Source organism: Osmia bicornis, chromosome 16 (genome assembly GCF_907164935.1).
Source record: "Osmia bicornis bicornis chromosome 16, iOsmBic2.1, whole genome shotgun sequence".
NCBI lineage: Eukaryota > Metazoa > Arthropoda > Insecta > Hymenoptera > Megachilidae > Osmia > Osmia bicornis.
Window position 1 is genome coordinate 4,565,969 of NC_060231.1, and position 17,979 is coordinate 4,583,947.

At 40.6% G+C, this 17,979-nt stretch overlaps 1 protein-coding gene across 9 annotated transcripts in view; it reads left to right on the forward strand.

The window, feature by feature from the left end:
- The window catches only part of LOC114871525 (ecdysone receptor), a 121,888-nt gene extending 111,081 nt beyond the window's left edge, over window positions 1-10,807 (forward strand). For 5 of the 9 annotated variants that reach the window (XM_029177528.2, XM_029177530.2, XM_029177529.2 and 2 more), the window contains 4 exons: window positions 5,817-6,235; window positions 6,310-6,588; window positions 6,770-7,145; window positions 7,281-10,807. In XM_029177528.2, the coding sequence (XP_029033361.1) occupies window positions 5,817-6,235; window positions 6,310-6,588; window positions 6,770-7,145; window positions 7,281-7,525 (1,319 nt within the window). In that variant the 3' untranslated portion in view covers window positions 7,526-10,807. The remainder of the gene's footprint in view (window positions 1-5,816; window positions 6,236-6,309; window positions 6,589-6,769; window positions 7,146-7,280) is intronic. The other 4 variants (XM_029177533.2, XM_029177536.2, XM_029177532.2 and 1 more) reach the window with 3 other exon arrangements.
- Window positions 10,808-17,979: the final 7,172 nt, after the last annotated feature.

Sequence of the window (17,979 nt, forward strand, 5' to 3'; positions counted from 1 at the left end):
CAGCTGGATCAGCGGTTTGCTGTGCTTGCAGTGGAAACGATGGAAATCATCTTGTTCCATTAACTTCCAACGTTCAGAGTCGATCAGAGTGCTGCTGAGAAAATGATCGTTTTTATTGGTCGTCTTTCCGAGGAACTCGAGTCAGGGCTCGTTCTTCCGACTCGAACTGAACGGTCAAACGGTGCTTCAGATAGATCATTTTATCGAGATGTGATCAATAAACGATCACATGATTCATTAATATTCAAACTGCTGAGAAAACTTAATATTCCTCGTCCGGACGAACAGTCATTAGATAGACTTTCGATTATGAAGGATTTTCGTGCTTTTCTTTAGTCCCTATTTTTTCAATAAATAAGAATTCTCTGTTAATTCAGATTAATAGCTGGACGTTTTCTAGATCGATGAATGATAGTCGATTAAACTTGTGCAATTGGTTCAGACGAAGTCATACAGAAAATCAAAGTTTCAAAAGCAGAAACTTGAATTCTTAGCGAGCCAGCGATCAGGACGTGTATTTTCGACAGAATCTGGAAAGACGAGGCGGATTAAAAGTCCCGCGATGAAGTTTCAACATGCCGCGAGCAACCCAGCGGGAATACGAAATGAGTTTTTCGAGGCTTTCGAAGTCGTCCACTGTTGCGTAGGATCGTTCCAACGAAAATAAATTCGTCGTCGGTGATTCATGGATTTCCTGTGCTCGCTTTCGGCCTTCTTTTTTCTACATGTCATTTTCTGGTCTCTCCTTTTCGATTTCTTCGATGTGCGAGAACGAAGATCGTACTTCTCAGGATTTAGTAGAAAAACAGAAATTCGAAATGACAGCTTTCGTTTATGATTTTAAGCATCTTGGAAAAATCTTTATTTTTCCCTGTCAAATGCGCAGTATTGGAATGGAATCTTTTTTTATCCCGTGCAACTGCGCCCATGTTTGTCCTCTGATTGTAAGAGGATGATCGTCGCGTGTGTCGCCTTTTTCCTTTTGTTTTCAGATCTTATCAAATCGTGGACCGTGACCGGATATGACATCCATTAGTCACATGTGCGAGTCGCACAGAATGAAACATATAGGATGGGTGTCGCCATTTAAAGGGACAAGGAAGGGTAGAGCATGGTCACGTGTGTTCTTCTTTCTGCGTATTTGATACGAACATCGAAAAACAATTATCGGTTGGATTTTCCCTTCAGCAAATTAATCAGGAAGAAACTTAGAGAACTTCCTTAACTATGACAAAAAGAGGTCAAACATTGTGATTCATTTCCTTAATAGTACACAATTATCTGGGAACAGAACGTTTCTAGAATTGTCAAACGATAAAAGATAAAAAGGCAGAGGTTGATAATCGCTTGTAATTTCATAATTCGTTGAAAGAGAGTAGTTGAACGATGCTGAAATCGTGGTTCTCTCGGTAGCCACGGAGAATTTTAATGTCGAAGAGACACGCAGTTCCCGTGAAATGTGACGAGAATGAAAGAGAAGCCGTCGACTCGGTGGCACGGATTGCAATATTTCGCGTGTTACGACCAGATTTCGCGAAGAGACTTTCAGAGACCTCAATGATAGTCGTTGGCGTTAGAGCGATGTGCCGCTAGTCGTCCATCTTGTCCCAGCGTCGTAGTAGCTGCGTCCTCGAACCCCAGCCTTTTCTCGCTACTAACTTTCTTCGTTAAATCAAACAATTTCCCCGTGAAATGCTTATAATTCTTCTAAAATTGTTTGAACTGTTCAGTAATTTTTCTGTGAAATGATAGGAATGCTTCTGGAATTTTTAGAAATTTTCTGAACAGTCCATTGACTTAATTCTATTAATATTCTGTAGTATAAATTTTCTTATAAAATAATGAAAGATAATTAATTAATATAACTTGAAGAAATAATTCCATACTACAGAATTAAAGCTTCAACGCCCAAGCATCAGAACAGATCGCCAGCACCCATCCCTAAAAACTTCCTGAAACAAGAAAATCCCCCGTGTCCAGAAAAGAATTCTATATCCTAAGACACACCGTTCTCCTTCCCTCGTTCGTGGTCGAGAGGAAGTGAGGTACGCTCGAGTCGGCGAGAAGCAGTGCTCATTGGCCCGTTTTAGCTTTCCTCTCTCGGCAAGAGCGACAGCGCGGATCGGGACGCGAACAGAGAGAACGAGAGAGCGAAAGGAAACGAGGGAGAAAGAGAGATGATGAGCTACGGGGGCCAATTGAGAGAGTGAGAGAGAGAGGCGAAGACTCGCTGTCTGTTAGGCCCCAGCGCTGTCCACAGGAGCCTTTAGGTTCTTACGGTCCCCCACTCGTTCTCTTCTTACCTATATGTGTGCGCTCACACGTATTCACCCAGTATTCAAGAGTGGGACGCACGAGTCCACCCAGTGGGCCCGTGTGCTAAGGGAGGCCTCGATAGGGGGCGAGTGGTGGGAGACCATTAGGGGACCCTCCTATAGGACAGCACTGTGTTAAGCCTAGTTTACATCTGTGACTTGCCTGCGTACCCTACTATCCCATTTTTGTAGCTTGATAAAATAGATAATAGAGTATGTCCAAAGGGCCCAACCACATTAGCCTGCAAAAGGTGACTGTGTATAAGAGAATATGGTCCAGGAAGACCATAAAAGCCATAACTAACTCGCAGTTGAGCGATATGGGAAAAATTTGTGTCTCCTAAAACGGCAATGTGATCATATTCATATTAAATCTAAGCGGGTATTATGGATTATTATGGTTCCTTTAGTCATAAACCCAGTTTTCTTTCACCCTGAAAGAACCTAGTAAACTTAAGGCAGTACTGCCATTCACATAGAGTAGTCTCCATTGCTCTTGGCAACAGTCGATGTTATAGGGGCTGTATTAACCCGGTCAGCAGCCCCCATATACTAACTTAATATGATTGCCACGGTGTGAATTGCGGCAGTGACTTTGGGTTAACTACCGACGGAATCATCCTGTTGCTTGATATGTACGCGGCTTTAGACGAGCCTATTGGACAGACAGAGACGGGCGAATGGCAGAGAGGAGGAGGAACGTGTGTAATGGTGTACCTGCGGCCACACAGGTATCCAACCAGCGAGCCAGAGTCAAGGCCGCTCACTGCTCCGCCGTGAGAGAGCTACTAACCAGCACGGAAACCTTGCTGCGTAGGGTATAGAAACGAGCGGTGCCACGTCGAGTCGCTTTATACAGGGTGTTAACGAACTATTGGTCGGAACTTATGTATAGTTAATAGAAGTCATTGAAATGGACCAAAAGGGCCTGACAAATGTAGGTTCCTAAAGGTATTCGATATTGTAGGACACTGATCCTTTGTAGGATAGTAATTTTTAAAGGGTAACTGTGATACTAGTCAATGTATTTTAATTTTTTTATTTTACTGTGATTATTTTTAGTAAAATAGTGATAGGAAAATATGAAATTTCACCAAAGGATTGATTTAACCCGTATTAGACTAGGTTTAATTCCAAGTTTCATGGAGTCACTAGGGCAACCATAATTCAAGGAAGGGTCTAAAATGCAAATGTAAAGAGTTAGGTTAGGAACCTTCGAACCCTACTATGTTATATCAAGGAAAGAATGATGTAAGTCTGTCTCGCGAGCGACCTTGACACTGGCTTCTTTCCTATAAGTCTTGTGTATTTATAGAGTGCAAAATGGGGATCCGGAGGGGTCTAAAGAAAGGTCTGAAACTTCTCAGTGAGACTGAACAGAATTATTTGAACTAGAAGAGAAATGAGTGATCAATTCGCAGATCCTAACCTCTGTTTCTAATTTTAAGTTGAAATGTTCCTTGGCCATTGGATATTCTGTGTTAAATTTGAACTACTAAAATCAAATTAATTAATTACTTGTCATTGTTAAAAGGAGTTTAAGTATATTTTTAATAAATTATTTGTATAGATCTTTGAACAATTTAGGGCAGTGTTAGGTTAGGTCTGTAATTTAATTAATTTTTAAAATATAACAATAATTACTTGTACTGAAACTTTCTATTCTCAAAAGTAAGAAATGTATTTACATTTCTGATTAAAAGGAACACACTGTATAGGTGACTTTGATTCAGAAGCGAGAAATCGGCAAGAATCCCAACGGTGATCCAGCATCGAGCAGAGGAAACCTGTTTGAAGCACAGAAACGAGAGGTCTATTCGCTCTACATAGAATCGTTATGTGCTACTTGCTAATATGTACACAAGTTCGTTATGGTATCGGTTTTGAGCCCACAACAACAATTTATTCGGACTCTAGTTTCTTCGTTACAATTTCAATAATCCATATAATAAATCTAGCAAAAGTGATGAATAAAGAAATCTAGTACTTGAAAATTATCATAATCACGTTTGTGAAAGCAAATAATAGAAAATTAAGAAATTAATATCCTCAGTCGGTATATTACGATCTTCGATAAATTGATGGGTTAGGGGAAAAATTTCTCCAATTTTCCGGTGAAAGCAAAAAGAAAAGGAAAATAAAAGGAGTTAAGCAATCACAGGTGAAAAGATTGAATTGAATCGGTTGGACGATGAAGAAGGGATAATAACCGAGTGACCACCTAGCCCGGTCAGTGTCTCAGTGTTCCAGCCGGATGTTTTCACAGCGATTAGTACTTCCGGGTGATGCGAGGAACTCGTCTTCAGACTCTTCTCTTCGAGGAATCGTCGAGAAGAGCACATTCGCTTTTCGCAACCAGAGAAAATCAAGTCCATCTCTCTAAGAAACTTAGAGAGTTTGTAGAAACCTTTGGCTAAATTTGTAGGGTATTTTTGAAATTCTTTTGAATCTCTTTTCATTAAATGAAATGTAGAAATGGAACGAGGAAACGGCTAAAATGGATGAGCAATAGATCATTCGTTATTTGCAGTGTTCTCAAGGTACCGTTCTATGATTTATGACGTTATTGATGGTACAAATGGTCATAGGACCAATCGCCACAAAAAGAGATAAAATGTGGTCGTGTAACCCACGCCATTCTTTTAAAACGTCGCGTTTGATTGATTTATAGTAATCATCTGTTCTCGACTTCTTTGTATTCTATGTTCAGACTATTGTTAAGCTTCGACTGAAACGTTGGAAGACTGAATAATTGGGTTTTAGGTTGACCTTCCTCTTAAAAAACTGAAATTAATTTTCAGACTTAAATACGTTTATTCAAAATTACAGTAAATATGATTAAATATTCTTAAAACTACATAGATATTACATAAGTTGGGGGTTAGGTAAAAAATCAATACATTTTTACCTAAAATGATTCTCCGTCCAAATAATTCAAGGTTTCCGAAAAAAAATTTTATATTCAATTGTTTCCGAACTTGAGGATTCGAACGTCTCGTCACGTTCCTCCTCAACAGTCGTTGAAGCTTCAAGCCACGCCGGCGTTGTTCGATTCCGCCTCGCTGAAAGAAGGCACGTAAGCGTGCAAGAGCAGAGCAGAGCGTGGCGTACTTTCACCGACCGTGACTTCTACCGCGCGGCGTTCCATTCGACGGGTTTCACGGATAAAGGGGGTAATAGAGGAGATGTGTCGCCACGTAGGTTACTAGAACCCGCTTGCTTACGAGCGTTACACGCCTCTCCTCGTGTAATCGCCGGAAACCTCCCGAGGAACTAGCGCGGGCCAATTGCGACAGCGTGTTCCGCCCGCTTCGAAATATTCCATTAGAAACTCGAGGTTTCTCGATAAAACACCTAAGGCCCACATAGATAAGCAGGATCCCCCATAATTCACGAATAGCAATCTTCGTTGCAGCTTTGAAATTCACCTACCATCTCAGAATCCTTCATATCTTTTATTGAAGGACTTTGTTTAATACGATTTTCAATTCCTGATTATAGGTAGGGACGAGCTGTCGCAGCCTGGCTCCTTGAACGGCTATGGAAGCAGTGGAGGCGGTGGTGGAGGAGGCGGAGGAGGTGGCGGAGGCGGTGGCAGTGATGGCTGCGACGCCAGGAAGAAGAAAGGACCCACGCCGAGACAGCAGGAAGAACTGTGCCTCGTCTGCGGCGACCGTGCCTCCGGGTACCACTACAACGCGCTGACCTGTGAGGGTTGCAAAGGCTTCTTCCGGCGCAGCATCACGAAAAACGCGGTTTATCAGTGTAAATACGGGAACAACTGCGAGATCGACATGTACATGCGGCGCAAATGTCAGGAATGCAGGTTGAAGAAGTGTTTGACGGTCGGCATGAGGCCAGAATGCGTCGTGCCCGAGTACCAGTGCGCCGTCAAGCGTCAGGAAAAGAAAGCACAGAAGGTATCCTTCAAGATCCTTCATGTCCATCAGGTTTTTCAGTCCTTAGGTAGAGTCCGGGACACCTTCGATGACAGAGTACGAATGTTTCATTGCAGGAGAAGGACAAACCGAACAGTACAACGATGAACGGTTCTCCGGGCAGTGGAATACGCGCCGAGCCTATGGGCGTGAAGATCGAGCCAGCCGAGGCCGAATCGTTGTCCACGTCCGGAAGCAGCGGCATCCTAACGCCGGTCAGCCCTTACGGTTACGTGAAACCGATCAGTCCGGAACAGGAGGAGCTGATACACAGGCTCGTGTACTTCCAGAACGAGTACGAGCAACCCAGTGAAGAGGATCTCAAGAGGATCACGGTGAGTATGAAACTTTTGCTGACTAGGTGACTGATATGTCCTGGAATCCTCTGTCCCCACATGGACCAACTTCCAGTATGGACATCCACCCAGTTCGGCTTTAAGTCCTTCATGCCTAAGAGTATTGGTTCGAATAAAAGTTCATCTACAATAAAAATTGGTGGTTGCTTTTCTGTTTAAGAATCAGCCCTCAGAAGGAGAAGACATTAGTGACTACAAATTTAGGCACATCACCGAGATCACGATCCTGACGGTGCAGTTGATCGTCGAGTTCTCGAAAAGGTTACCTGGCTTCGATGAGCTGATGCGAGAGGATCAGATTGCACTTTTGAAGGCCTGCTCCAGCGAGGTGATGATGCTTCGGATGGCGAGGAAGTACGATGTGCAGACGGACAGCATAATATTCGCCAACAATCAGCCATACAGTAGGGAGAGCTATAACCTGGCGGGTATGGGGGAAACGATCGAAGATTTGTTACACTTCTGCCGGCAGATGTACGCCATGAAGGTGAACAACGCCGAGTACGCGTTGCTGACCGCCATTGTTATATTCTCAGGTACGCTATTATTACTATTTACATTAAAGTTTCATCGATAGGGAAAGAAATCATGTAGGACATCCTAACCTCAAAACATTTGCGCGGGAAAGTTCCCGAACGCTCTACAAAGCGAAGCTTCTATTCTGGTTACAGAAAGGCCAAACCTGCTGGAAGGTTGGAAAGTGGAAAAGATCCAAGAGATCTACTTGGAGGCGTTGAAGGCGTACGTGGACAATCGGCGCAGGCCAAAGTCCGGCACGATCTTCGCGAAACTGTTGTCCGTTCTGACGGAGCTGAGGACCCTCGGCAATCAGAACAGCGAAATTTGCTTCAGTCTGAAGTTCAAGAACAAAAAGCTGCCACTTTTCCTCGCCGAGATCTGGGACGTGACACCTTAGTTTGCCCGGTGAACAACCGATCGTCGGCTGAATCCTTGTTTCATCGGTCCGCATGACGTTGTCGAGGGGACTACGCTGGAGTGCAGCAGCATCATCGAGACCCAGACGTGAAGAAAACGTGGACACGTAAAGAGATAGAAAGAGAGACAGAGAGAACTCCTGTACTAGTGCACCACCATGCCACTGCCTGAACGTGTCAGCGAGTCGACCGGTGTCTCAGGAGCACCGGTTCGTACAAAAATTCGCTTCTACTCTCAACTTTTGCTCGAGGTGTACCCCGTGGCACCTCGGCATCGTGAAATGTTGCACGAGTTCACGACAGGTACAGCCCGAGGAGGCTGCGATAAATGGTTAGAACAAAGGCAGTGGCGAGGCACCCAGGCTGTGATACGTAGAGACAGTACAGAGACTGTAATAAGGAGCTACCTACAGTTATGTTATTACTATATCCTCTTACCTGGCTACCCCCGGAATCGATATGTAAATGTATAATGTATAATGTATAAGGTATCGACTAAGGCGAGCGTGTTGTACGAGCAGATCGAGCGAGTACGAATCTAATTAAGAGCTAAGGACGCAGAATGTATGTGTGCAGATGAAAGAATGAGCGTGTGTAAACGGTATGCGTGCGGCAATTCGGCTGAGATGTGACCACAAATGATGATGATGATGATGATGGAGAGAAAGGATTAATCGCACCGTAGTTTGTGGAAAAGGAAGTATAGAAAAGAGTACAGGCGGGTCAGCTGTTGAGCAGCGAACTCAGCCAACATACGAATCGAGTGCGAATTAACAAAGAAAAATAATTGATGATGATGATATAACAGATGATACGATTATACATAATGATACCATAGAGTCTATATCACAACACATAGCATAATAATATATTGCTAGCATGTACACATTGTTTATACGTGATGAGGGAAGAGAAAGAGCGCGATAGGGAACGAGGAGAGGATGGATAAAAATGGCGGAAAGAAACGGGGGGTTAATCCGCGACGAGGCTTGGCATTTGCGCGTATCCGGGTTTTCTTTTTTCGCGAACTGTGCGTGGCAAGTGGAAAGGTAAATCGAGAGAGAGCGAGAGAGAGAAAGAGAGAATAAGCGTTAGTAGCAACCGTAGGAAGTTAAGTAAAAAGTAAAAGTAAGCGAGGCTAGTTGGTAGTAGGTCGTAGTAAGTCAGTGAAGCTAGGCTAGGTGGACCGAGTTCAAGTGCAAAGCCTTGTGCCTTCAGCAGCGGACATCGGCTCACCGACAAACGAAAGCATGAAATTTAACCGTCCGTTTTAATTTTTTAATAAAAAAAAAAGAAAAGAAAAATCAACAAAATCAAGTAAAATATTGTAAATCTGTGCAGAGAGAGAATGAGAGAGAGAGGGAGAGCATGATGTGACCAGGAAAGATAAATTGATCTAGACGGTGAGAAAGAAGGGAAGAATGAAAGAGACGGGGGGTGAGAGAGTGACCGAGTGAATGAGACACAGAGGAAAGGAGCAGGGTTTCGCGAGAAATTTGACAAGAACCGGAAACAAAGATCTTTCTAAGGAGAAACACGGAACAGGGTCGCGCTAGGTGAGCTTTAGAGGGTTCGAAGGGATATTCGCTCGACAACTTGGGTCTCGTAGGGCCCTGAGACATAATATGCTAGCATTAAAAACCACACTCGATCGTTATGAACAAATATCGCGCTGAGAATTAATTAGCTTCTGAGACTGACTTTCAATCTGGCTCGTACATCAATGGAGAGTGAGACGAACACATACCACACACACGTTACACATATTCACACTTGTACACGAGCGCGTACGCACATTCGTAGACATTTAACCTCAGTCCATGGAGTCGGAACCACTGGGCTTGGACCCCGAACGGAAAGATCTAAGACACTCGTGATTCGACACACAGATTACAATAAGATTCTCAATGTTGTAACACTGTAACTCTATGCTATTAACTGATTGTACGCAGTTGTATTCCGTAATAAGTTAAACGAAAATTCGTGTAAATGTGTAACAGAAGAGGAGAAACGATCAAGAGACAGCTGGAATAAAAAAGGATAAGAGAAAGTAATCGAATCAAATACAGTGACACGAGAGGAAGGATGACTAAGTACTTCGCCTAGGACAAATAGAAACATCCTACACACGCGTATCGTGTTTTACTATTGTACAGTTATACCAGTCGCACGTTGGCGGCGTGTCACTATACTCAAAGTAATAACGTCGTTTCTCTTCGGTCCGGTCGGTTCGGTGCCCCGAAGAGAATTCTTCGATGCCTCGGACCTAACCTGATCTTACCATGATAAGAGAACCGTCTAACCTGCCTCAAGGCAGACACTGCCACACCGCAGAATAGCGTGGAAGAAGAGGATGAACACGAGAAACCATCACCGCCATCGCCCCGCCGACGTGCTTAGCCGCTTCAACTTCAAGGCGGCACGTGCTGTTCTTCAGAACTAGAGAAATATCCTTAAGAAACCTCGAACATCATCCCAGAGCGTTGCTGGAAGCCATCATCTTTGTCTGTCATTAGTCCTGGACCTTCGGACGTACTGTTCCTTGGTCATGGGTCCGCAAGTCGGGATTTGGAATTATTCTGGGTCACATAGTCTGAAAGAAGACAATGGAGATGAAATAGTGACAATTTGGACGGTTTAAATTGATCTCAACAAGGGAGAGTACTCCTGGCCAGCAACGCGTCCGGATGAAGACACATATGTACAAAAACACATCACCATGGAACACCACCTGCACACACCTGTACTCCGCATTGCTGTAACTCACTCTATCGTTATCGAGTGCTTTCAGACACGCCGTTTTTTGCTATAGACGCCGAGAAAACGAAAGATGAATCGCCTATTTGTTATTATACATCTTGTAAAAGTAGAGGCCGTGCATCGTCGATCCGTGGCAGATGTCCTTATTGAAGCTCCACGGTTCGACGATACTCAATATTGTTCGTTCGAACAGTAGCATTCTTGAAAAGAATTAACTTTTAAGCGTGAGGACAGCTTTGTTAAGTCTTTGAATAATTCCTTGTCGACTCGCTTTTAAGTGAACACCATGCAATGATGTACACTTGTTGAGAATACGGGGATGTCCTATGTAAAAATTGTGTTCTCCCATGCGGGACACGGTTTCTCTTTTTTTTTATGTTTCGTATTTTTGAATGATCGAGCTCTTTCCTTTCTTTCTAGAAAGTGTTTTCTACAATGAACTTCCGTTGAACGAAGCTTCTTGTAACATTGTTAAAATTCTATTACACGTTGTTTATTCTGGATTAGCTGCGTTTCTTTTTCTTTAGCCTGTAAAGAGTCGAAAGATCGTGCAATAAGAGGGCAGCCTGGCTGGAAACGTCGATAAGTCCCAGTATGGGGGAACGCGAAGAACGTTCCCGAAGGGAATGCATCCCTGTGTTTCTCCAAGCGCAGAGCAGAAAAATCGTCACGAACCGTCGACGGCAGGTCGCGTCATCGGCACAATTCCATCTTCCACGATCATAGTGTTTAGAACCGCCCGGTTGACAGGCTTTGCCCATCGAAGGACGCCGTCACCGTGATTCCCAGCATGGCGTCCCGTCGGTTCGCGCGTTCGACGCCAGAGGGCGTCGATAAACGCGGGAACCGACCGCCTGAAGCTACGGGACAGGTTTAACATCGATGAGATTCACAAATGGGAGAGGAATCAAGGTGAACCGCATCCTTCGGCTAATCAGAAACCGGTCACACGTTGCTCCGTGGGTGAACCGAAAGGAATTGAAGGCAAAAGACAGAGAGAGAGAGAAGAGGGTAGGAGTGTCAGAGAGAGAGCAATTGGAAGGGTACGAGCGACGATCCACGTGCACATACATGCAGAGAGACAGTACACATTCATACAGGCAGACACACACACGCGAACGAAAGAAATAATACATGCAATTCTACGATCACTGCCAAGGGCGTTTTTAACCGTCGACGTCGATTTCTCATTGTCTAAATGTGTCGTTTTAGTCGTCGTCGTCGTCGTTTTCTCGAGAAGCTGCTGCAAAACGATTCTAATTATACGAAAATGAAGGACACTACCATTTGCGCGTCACAGATGACATCTAGAGATATTTAAGCGATAACAAAAACGAAAAAAAAAAAAAACCGCAAAAAATATATTATATATACATACATACACATATATGTATATAGTATGTGCGCCCGTTCGAGTTTGAATTTTCTCGCGAGCGATTGTTCATGATAACTGCCAAGCGTAGACTCGAGTTTCTCTGTTTTTTAAGGGACAAAACTATAATACTCCTTTTAAATGTGTCGTTGAGCCATACACACACAAGTACAGGCATGCACATAAACGCGCCCTCCCCATACACACACATACACGCACTCGTACACGAATTACACAATGTGAATATGTGTCATATGTATGCGCATCATGCCGCAATCTCTCTTGTCTGTCTGTCTGTTTGTCCGCCCAGGTACCCTGATCTGTCCGTTTCTCCTAGATGTCTCTTTTCGCCTGTTGTACATACTAATAGACGAGCTGATACGTACATAACGTGTTAATATATCAGGTAATAGATCAGAGCAACCGCGGTGACTATTAGCCAATGAAATCGCGACAGGAGGTTGCAAATCCGTAAGTGAAAGATGCCACTGATAATGTGAAATGTTAAAGGGTTAAATTGATTTGGTTTGGTAAATTCTTTGGCCACTTATTCTTTGATAAGTTAGGCGGGATAGGTGGATGCCCAAGGGTGCCCTGTGCACTTTAAATTATTATTTTATCAAATAGGTACATACTATTGAATAAATCTGGGAGGGGATAGTGGTACATTTACATTATTGGGTTGAGATTACAAAACATTGATCATCAAAGCATTAAAATCATAAAGAAAGCAAATTATAGATAAACATCTTGCCATTGCTTCTAGACAGGTTTAGCGCCCTCTTGTCGCGCTTATCTCCTGAGATCTTGAAACCGAGTCACCGTGCGGCGCAACCTGATACTTTCGTTACTTGTAAAGAGAGAAAGAGAGAGAAAAAGATAATATTTGTTCGTAGTTAGCCGACAGACGGTTGAGATACGGTATTTTCTTATTGGACGGCAACGTTTCGGCCCTGCGAGAGAAAGATAGAGCGAACGAGAGAGAAAGATAGAGGATGTTAGAGAAGATGAAGGTTCTTGTTATATTAAATCGCGAAATGGACGAGGGGAGTCGTTTTAATTTATTGGAAGATGTAGAAACGAAGAGAACAAGGAACGGAAGAAGCTTATAAGCTCTGAAGATTATTATAAATAAAGTTAAATGATTATACTTTGTTATGGTAGTTTTATGCATTATTTTCTGGGTTTTTCATTTTTCTAACACGAACGAAACAGCCGCGACTCGTTCCCCTTCATTTCTTTTCTTTCTTTTTCTTTTTTTTTTCTAATCGACGTACACGTATTGTATTTGTACATAATTGTTGTTTGTAACGAGAGAAATGTAAGGAGCCCTGAGAATTTTCATCGAAACTGTTCTTCGTCCTTTTCTTTTCGAAATTTGAAAAGAAAAATGAATTCCATTTTTTGATATAGCATTGCGCAATTTTTCAAAATTTTGTTGATCGACAAATTTGCGAAGAACGTGGAAGTATTTCTTTGCTTTTCGAAAATGAAAAAAAGAAAAATCGAATATAGAGGTATAAGAAACAGAATATCGAAGCGATGAAACGGCAATAAGTTAGTATCGTATAGTACATGCGTTTGAAATTATAGTGAAAGAACAAATCGGTTTTCGTCGCGTTGTTTTGCAACTATACTACTTTATAAGTGATTCGTGGATAACTAACATAAGCGTTGATTGATTTATTATAACAAAATCGTGACGTTGAATAGTAGCGACCGATACTCTGTGCAAACAACTATAACGATAATCGACTAACAAAATTTTCGGGGCTGCCAATACTAACACCAAAACGTACAAAATTTTTCATCACACTTACAAGCGAACTGTTCAATAGTTGATCAACTATAAATAAGATACTACGGCTAACAATCGCTGCTTAGGCATAATACGAGTAAGTCCGAAGAAGGAACGAGAAAGAGAGCAAAGAAAAAAGTAATATAGTGGCGACGAGTAGCGGTAAAAGTGGAAAGGAGAAATTGATTTAACAGAAAGAAATAAAAAAAGATGCACGATAAACTAAAAAAAAAAAAAAAAGGACAGAGTTACTAACTATTATTGTATAGTACTGATTATCGTACAAATTATTGTCTCCAGACTTTTAAGATAAAGAAAACAAAACAAAAAAATGAAACGATACCGTCGTCGCTTGTCACAGGACCTGCCCTCGTCGGATGTGCACCCGGTCGACTTACTACTACTACTACTATTGCTACTATTTATTGCTATTATTGCTCCTGTTACTGCTGTTATTATTACTATTGTAACACTTAAACACTAACGTTTGTACTTGCATCACAGGGAACGCACGCAGAACAAACACACACGATACACGACACAATCGTACGATCGATCGAGAAGTATAGTTGTTTAACTATAACCGTATAGTTCAGAATTCGAGGCACTATCATTTTTTGGATATAATAATTTCACTGGCAGTTAACATGCTTTGTGATGAAAATAGTTGAAATTAGTTACCAGTATAGTTTGGAGGTATAGTTGAAATTGTATAGTATGAAACTTACTTACAATTAGTTTTGAATTTGTATAAGATTGGAGAATAGTGTGGTCCAGTGAAATGGTTAACCATAATAATGATTTGAAAACAATAGTAGTTGATTCAATAACTTTGCATTCAATTACAATTAATGATTAAATATAGTTATTTGTTCATTATTTGATTCAATCATGTCAACTACCATCAACTATATCAAATTTTTACAACTATTCCAAGCAACGAAAGATATAATTTCCCTAAAAGGTATCTCCAGTTAGGTGCACCAAGCATCAGTATCAACTGAGAAGGAATTATTAATAAATAATGCGCAACTATACTATGAAAACTCGATCAGTTGTACAATACACGGTACACCCCAGCGTGCACCTGTTCGAAAAACACGAAAAAGTTAACCTAAAAGCGCGTCTCGTATCTTCTACTTAGCATTTACTATACCTAACTATTATAAAGACGTACTACTACTGTAAAGTATCGAAATTAATTGTTAAAAAATTGAGAAATCGGTGTGAAATTAGATGAAACTGGGCGTAGGCTCTTTTCTTTTCGTATTTTTCTTTAGACGTAAGCGCGCGTAAGAATTATTCTCGAAAATTCATGGTCGGGACACAGAGTCGGCCATATTGGAATGAAAGAACTATTTAACGAATTGGTGCTTTGGAATGTATTAGACTGAAAAAAAATTATTGTTGTACGTTTTAGATGAAAACGAAAAAAAGAAAAAATGATGAAAAACAACTGAAAAATCGAGAAATTACACTTGATTGGGAGTTCTTTTGCTCCGTATTCAATTAATAATTGGTAAATAATGATTTCTATTTGGAGCGTTTTATATATATACAATATATATTATATATTCGCTAGGTTGCACACACATACACACACAAACACGTTACACTATATATTGCGAACAGTGATGGGAATCAAATCGCCTTTTGTGATCGGAAAGTTGTTTCTAAGAAAGTTATTTTAAATCAGTTATCGATACTTCGATGTGTCCTTTTCGTTCCAAGCGACGGATATCGATGTATCGATCTGCGAAATTGAACAAAATAAAAAATATCGACCGAATTATTGCAGATATTGCTGCGGTAGAAGAGAAAAAAAGAAACGTTTGTGATTCTAGTAGGTTAGGTTTGTTAGATTCGATTGTATTTCGAAAATTATCGAGATTAAATTCTTTTTAGAGGGTATATTCGTTGACGTCAATTCAGTATTTCGCGGCGTTGTTCCTGTTTTTTCGTAAATGTCGATCTCGAACGTTCGAACGCGTTTGCGCGGGAATATTCAAACGCATACATCAGCGGTCCTCAATTTCTCCAATATGGCGCTATATTTGATCGAATGAAAATTGTTTTTTATTGCGATACGCTTAGAGAAATTATATTGTTCGTATAAAATTCGTTTTTCGAAAAAACGAGCGTTCGCGACTATAAAATTGAGAACCGCTGAAAGCGTTTGATGGAAGGAAAAATTTCTATCGTCGTTGCAATTTTCTTCGCGGTTATTAGGTGTACTTTGGACTGAGTATTTGCAAATACATAGTTTGAATAATTTGCGAATTTTTTATAATTAATAGTAGGGGAATTTTCAATTAGTCGAATGTTGAAAAGGGAAGTGATTAAGAAAAAAAAAAAATGTTCGCGTTACGATTCCCAGCACTAACTTTTCACACGTGTGTATACAACATGAACGTGCGAATTTGAAAAAAAAAAAAAAAACCAAAATGGCAAGCGATATTACTTTGTATGTATAACAACAATTTAGCAGATTCTGTGCTCGAACGGAAGTGGGTGAAGTATGTGAACGTGAGGAAGGAAGCGTGTATGCGAGAAAGAAAGGGACACGGCGTGCACTCCGCCCAGAATGTGGAGGAGAAAGGGGGGAAACTTTTTGCAAAATTCGGCAAAATACGGCGGTGCGGTTCGACTTAAATGCGCCAGTGTTGCGTGTAAAATAGAAGTTACACGAAGTAGATGACTCGTTAGACACGCGCGAACAAAAGTCCCAGTCGATTTTAAATTTTGAAAAAGGAAAAATCAAGAAATTGGCGATAATTAAAAACTCCCTATAAAATTACGAAACATTTGAACGCATGGAATTACAAAGTTGATTTAAAATGGAAAGAGTTATAAAAAGAATGAATTCTAACAAGAAAATTTGCAGTAATATAAAAAATCTGTGGATTTTAACGTGGTACAAAGAGAAATAGTTCAAAATTTATCCAAAACACTGGCAGTTTTGTAATTCCATCTGTGTTGGTACTGAACACAAAGAGTGCTGGTACCAGAAGTCTCTAGATTCGACAAGTAAAACTAACCTATAAAAGTAACTAAATTTGTACCTCGACTGTGGACTGAATCTTCTTTGAATATCCTATAACTAATATACCTTATCAATTTAAAAAAAAAAAGAAAAAATCATTAAAAAAAACGAATTACATTTAAAGAAAAGAATGAATTTCCAAGAAATTCGTTCGGGTATTCCCAAAAGAAGAGGTACGGGAAATTCCCCACTGTTCACGCGTGTCTAAGAACTCTTGTGTTCTCCGCAATGAACATACGTGGAGCCACATTGTACATCAACAATATTATATTCTAACGATTACTAATTAACTAATGTACAATAATTTTAACGATTGCTAAACGATGATGATGATGAAGTCTTTATGCATATTAACAGTGTTGCACGATGATAGGGAGGTGGGAGGGTGCGAGAGAGAGGGAGAGTATGACAGGTGACAAAAGGAATCCTGAATGTAAAATGGCGAAAAGAAAGAAAAAACTAGGCGAAATCAGCAGGTAAAGGAGAATATGTATCTGTCTTTTGAAATAAGTGTGTATTTTTTGGAAGGACATAAGGCAAGAAGACCGTTGTTGCCAGTTTGTGTTCTGTGGGGCGGGCATTTTAACAAACTAGTGCAGTTTTTATCTTTCAGAAATTCAGTCAGGTGGTACGGAAAGTTTATGTTTCAAAAGTTCTTCAAGATTTTTGAAATATCAATTTTCGACATTGTTGTTTCAGTTACTGGAAATTAACTCCAGATAACAATTCTTTAATTAAAAAGCTTTGCAATTGTCTTTTTAGAAGATACAAACTTTTCAGCCCCTTTGATCTCAGTTTGTTAAAAAGAAACTTCTAAAAAATACAAAAAAAAAAATATGAAGATGGTGCAAAATCTAGGATTCTGCTTCCATATTGTTACAAACAAATATATACTAACAGCTTGATTATTTTTTAATCAATGATTAAAAAATAGAATGAGAACCACTGGCAACTGGCGGCTGCTAGTTTGCATTAGCAAGAACCAGGTCATTTCAACCAATAAGTGCAAAAATTTGTTAAATAACAAATTAATCAACAGTAAAAGAAAAGAAATATCCAAATCGAATTTTTGCGCTTATTAAAAGTTATGTGGAAATGTTTCACTAACATTTGAAAAGTTTATGCTCAGTGACCGATGTATACAACTGTAATCAAGATCGATGTTTTTGGGTCGCTGTTTAATTTTGCGCGCAAAAGTAATTGAACGTGAAATTGAATCACTTCAAGCGGAAATGAAAGGAAAATTTGATTTTCCTAATTGAAAATCGAAGTTAAGCGAAAGGAAAGTTAATTTTAGAGAATTTTTTTAATCGTGTTTCGTTAATTAAATGCAATACTGTGAACTATATAAGGAATGAATAGGGCATCCCTCACCTCCTTCATTTTTTGAAAGAAAGGTAAATTTTTGACATCTTTTTTTCAGACGTTTGTCTTATTCGACAATCGTTTGTTAATGATTGAT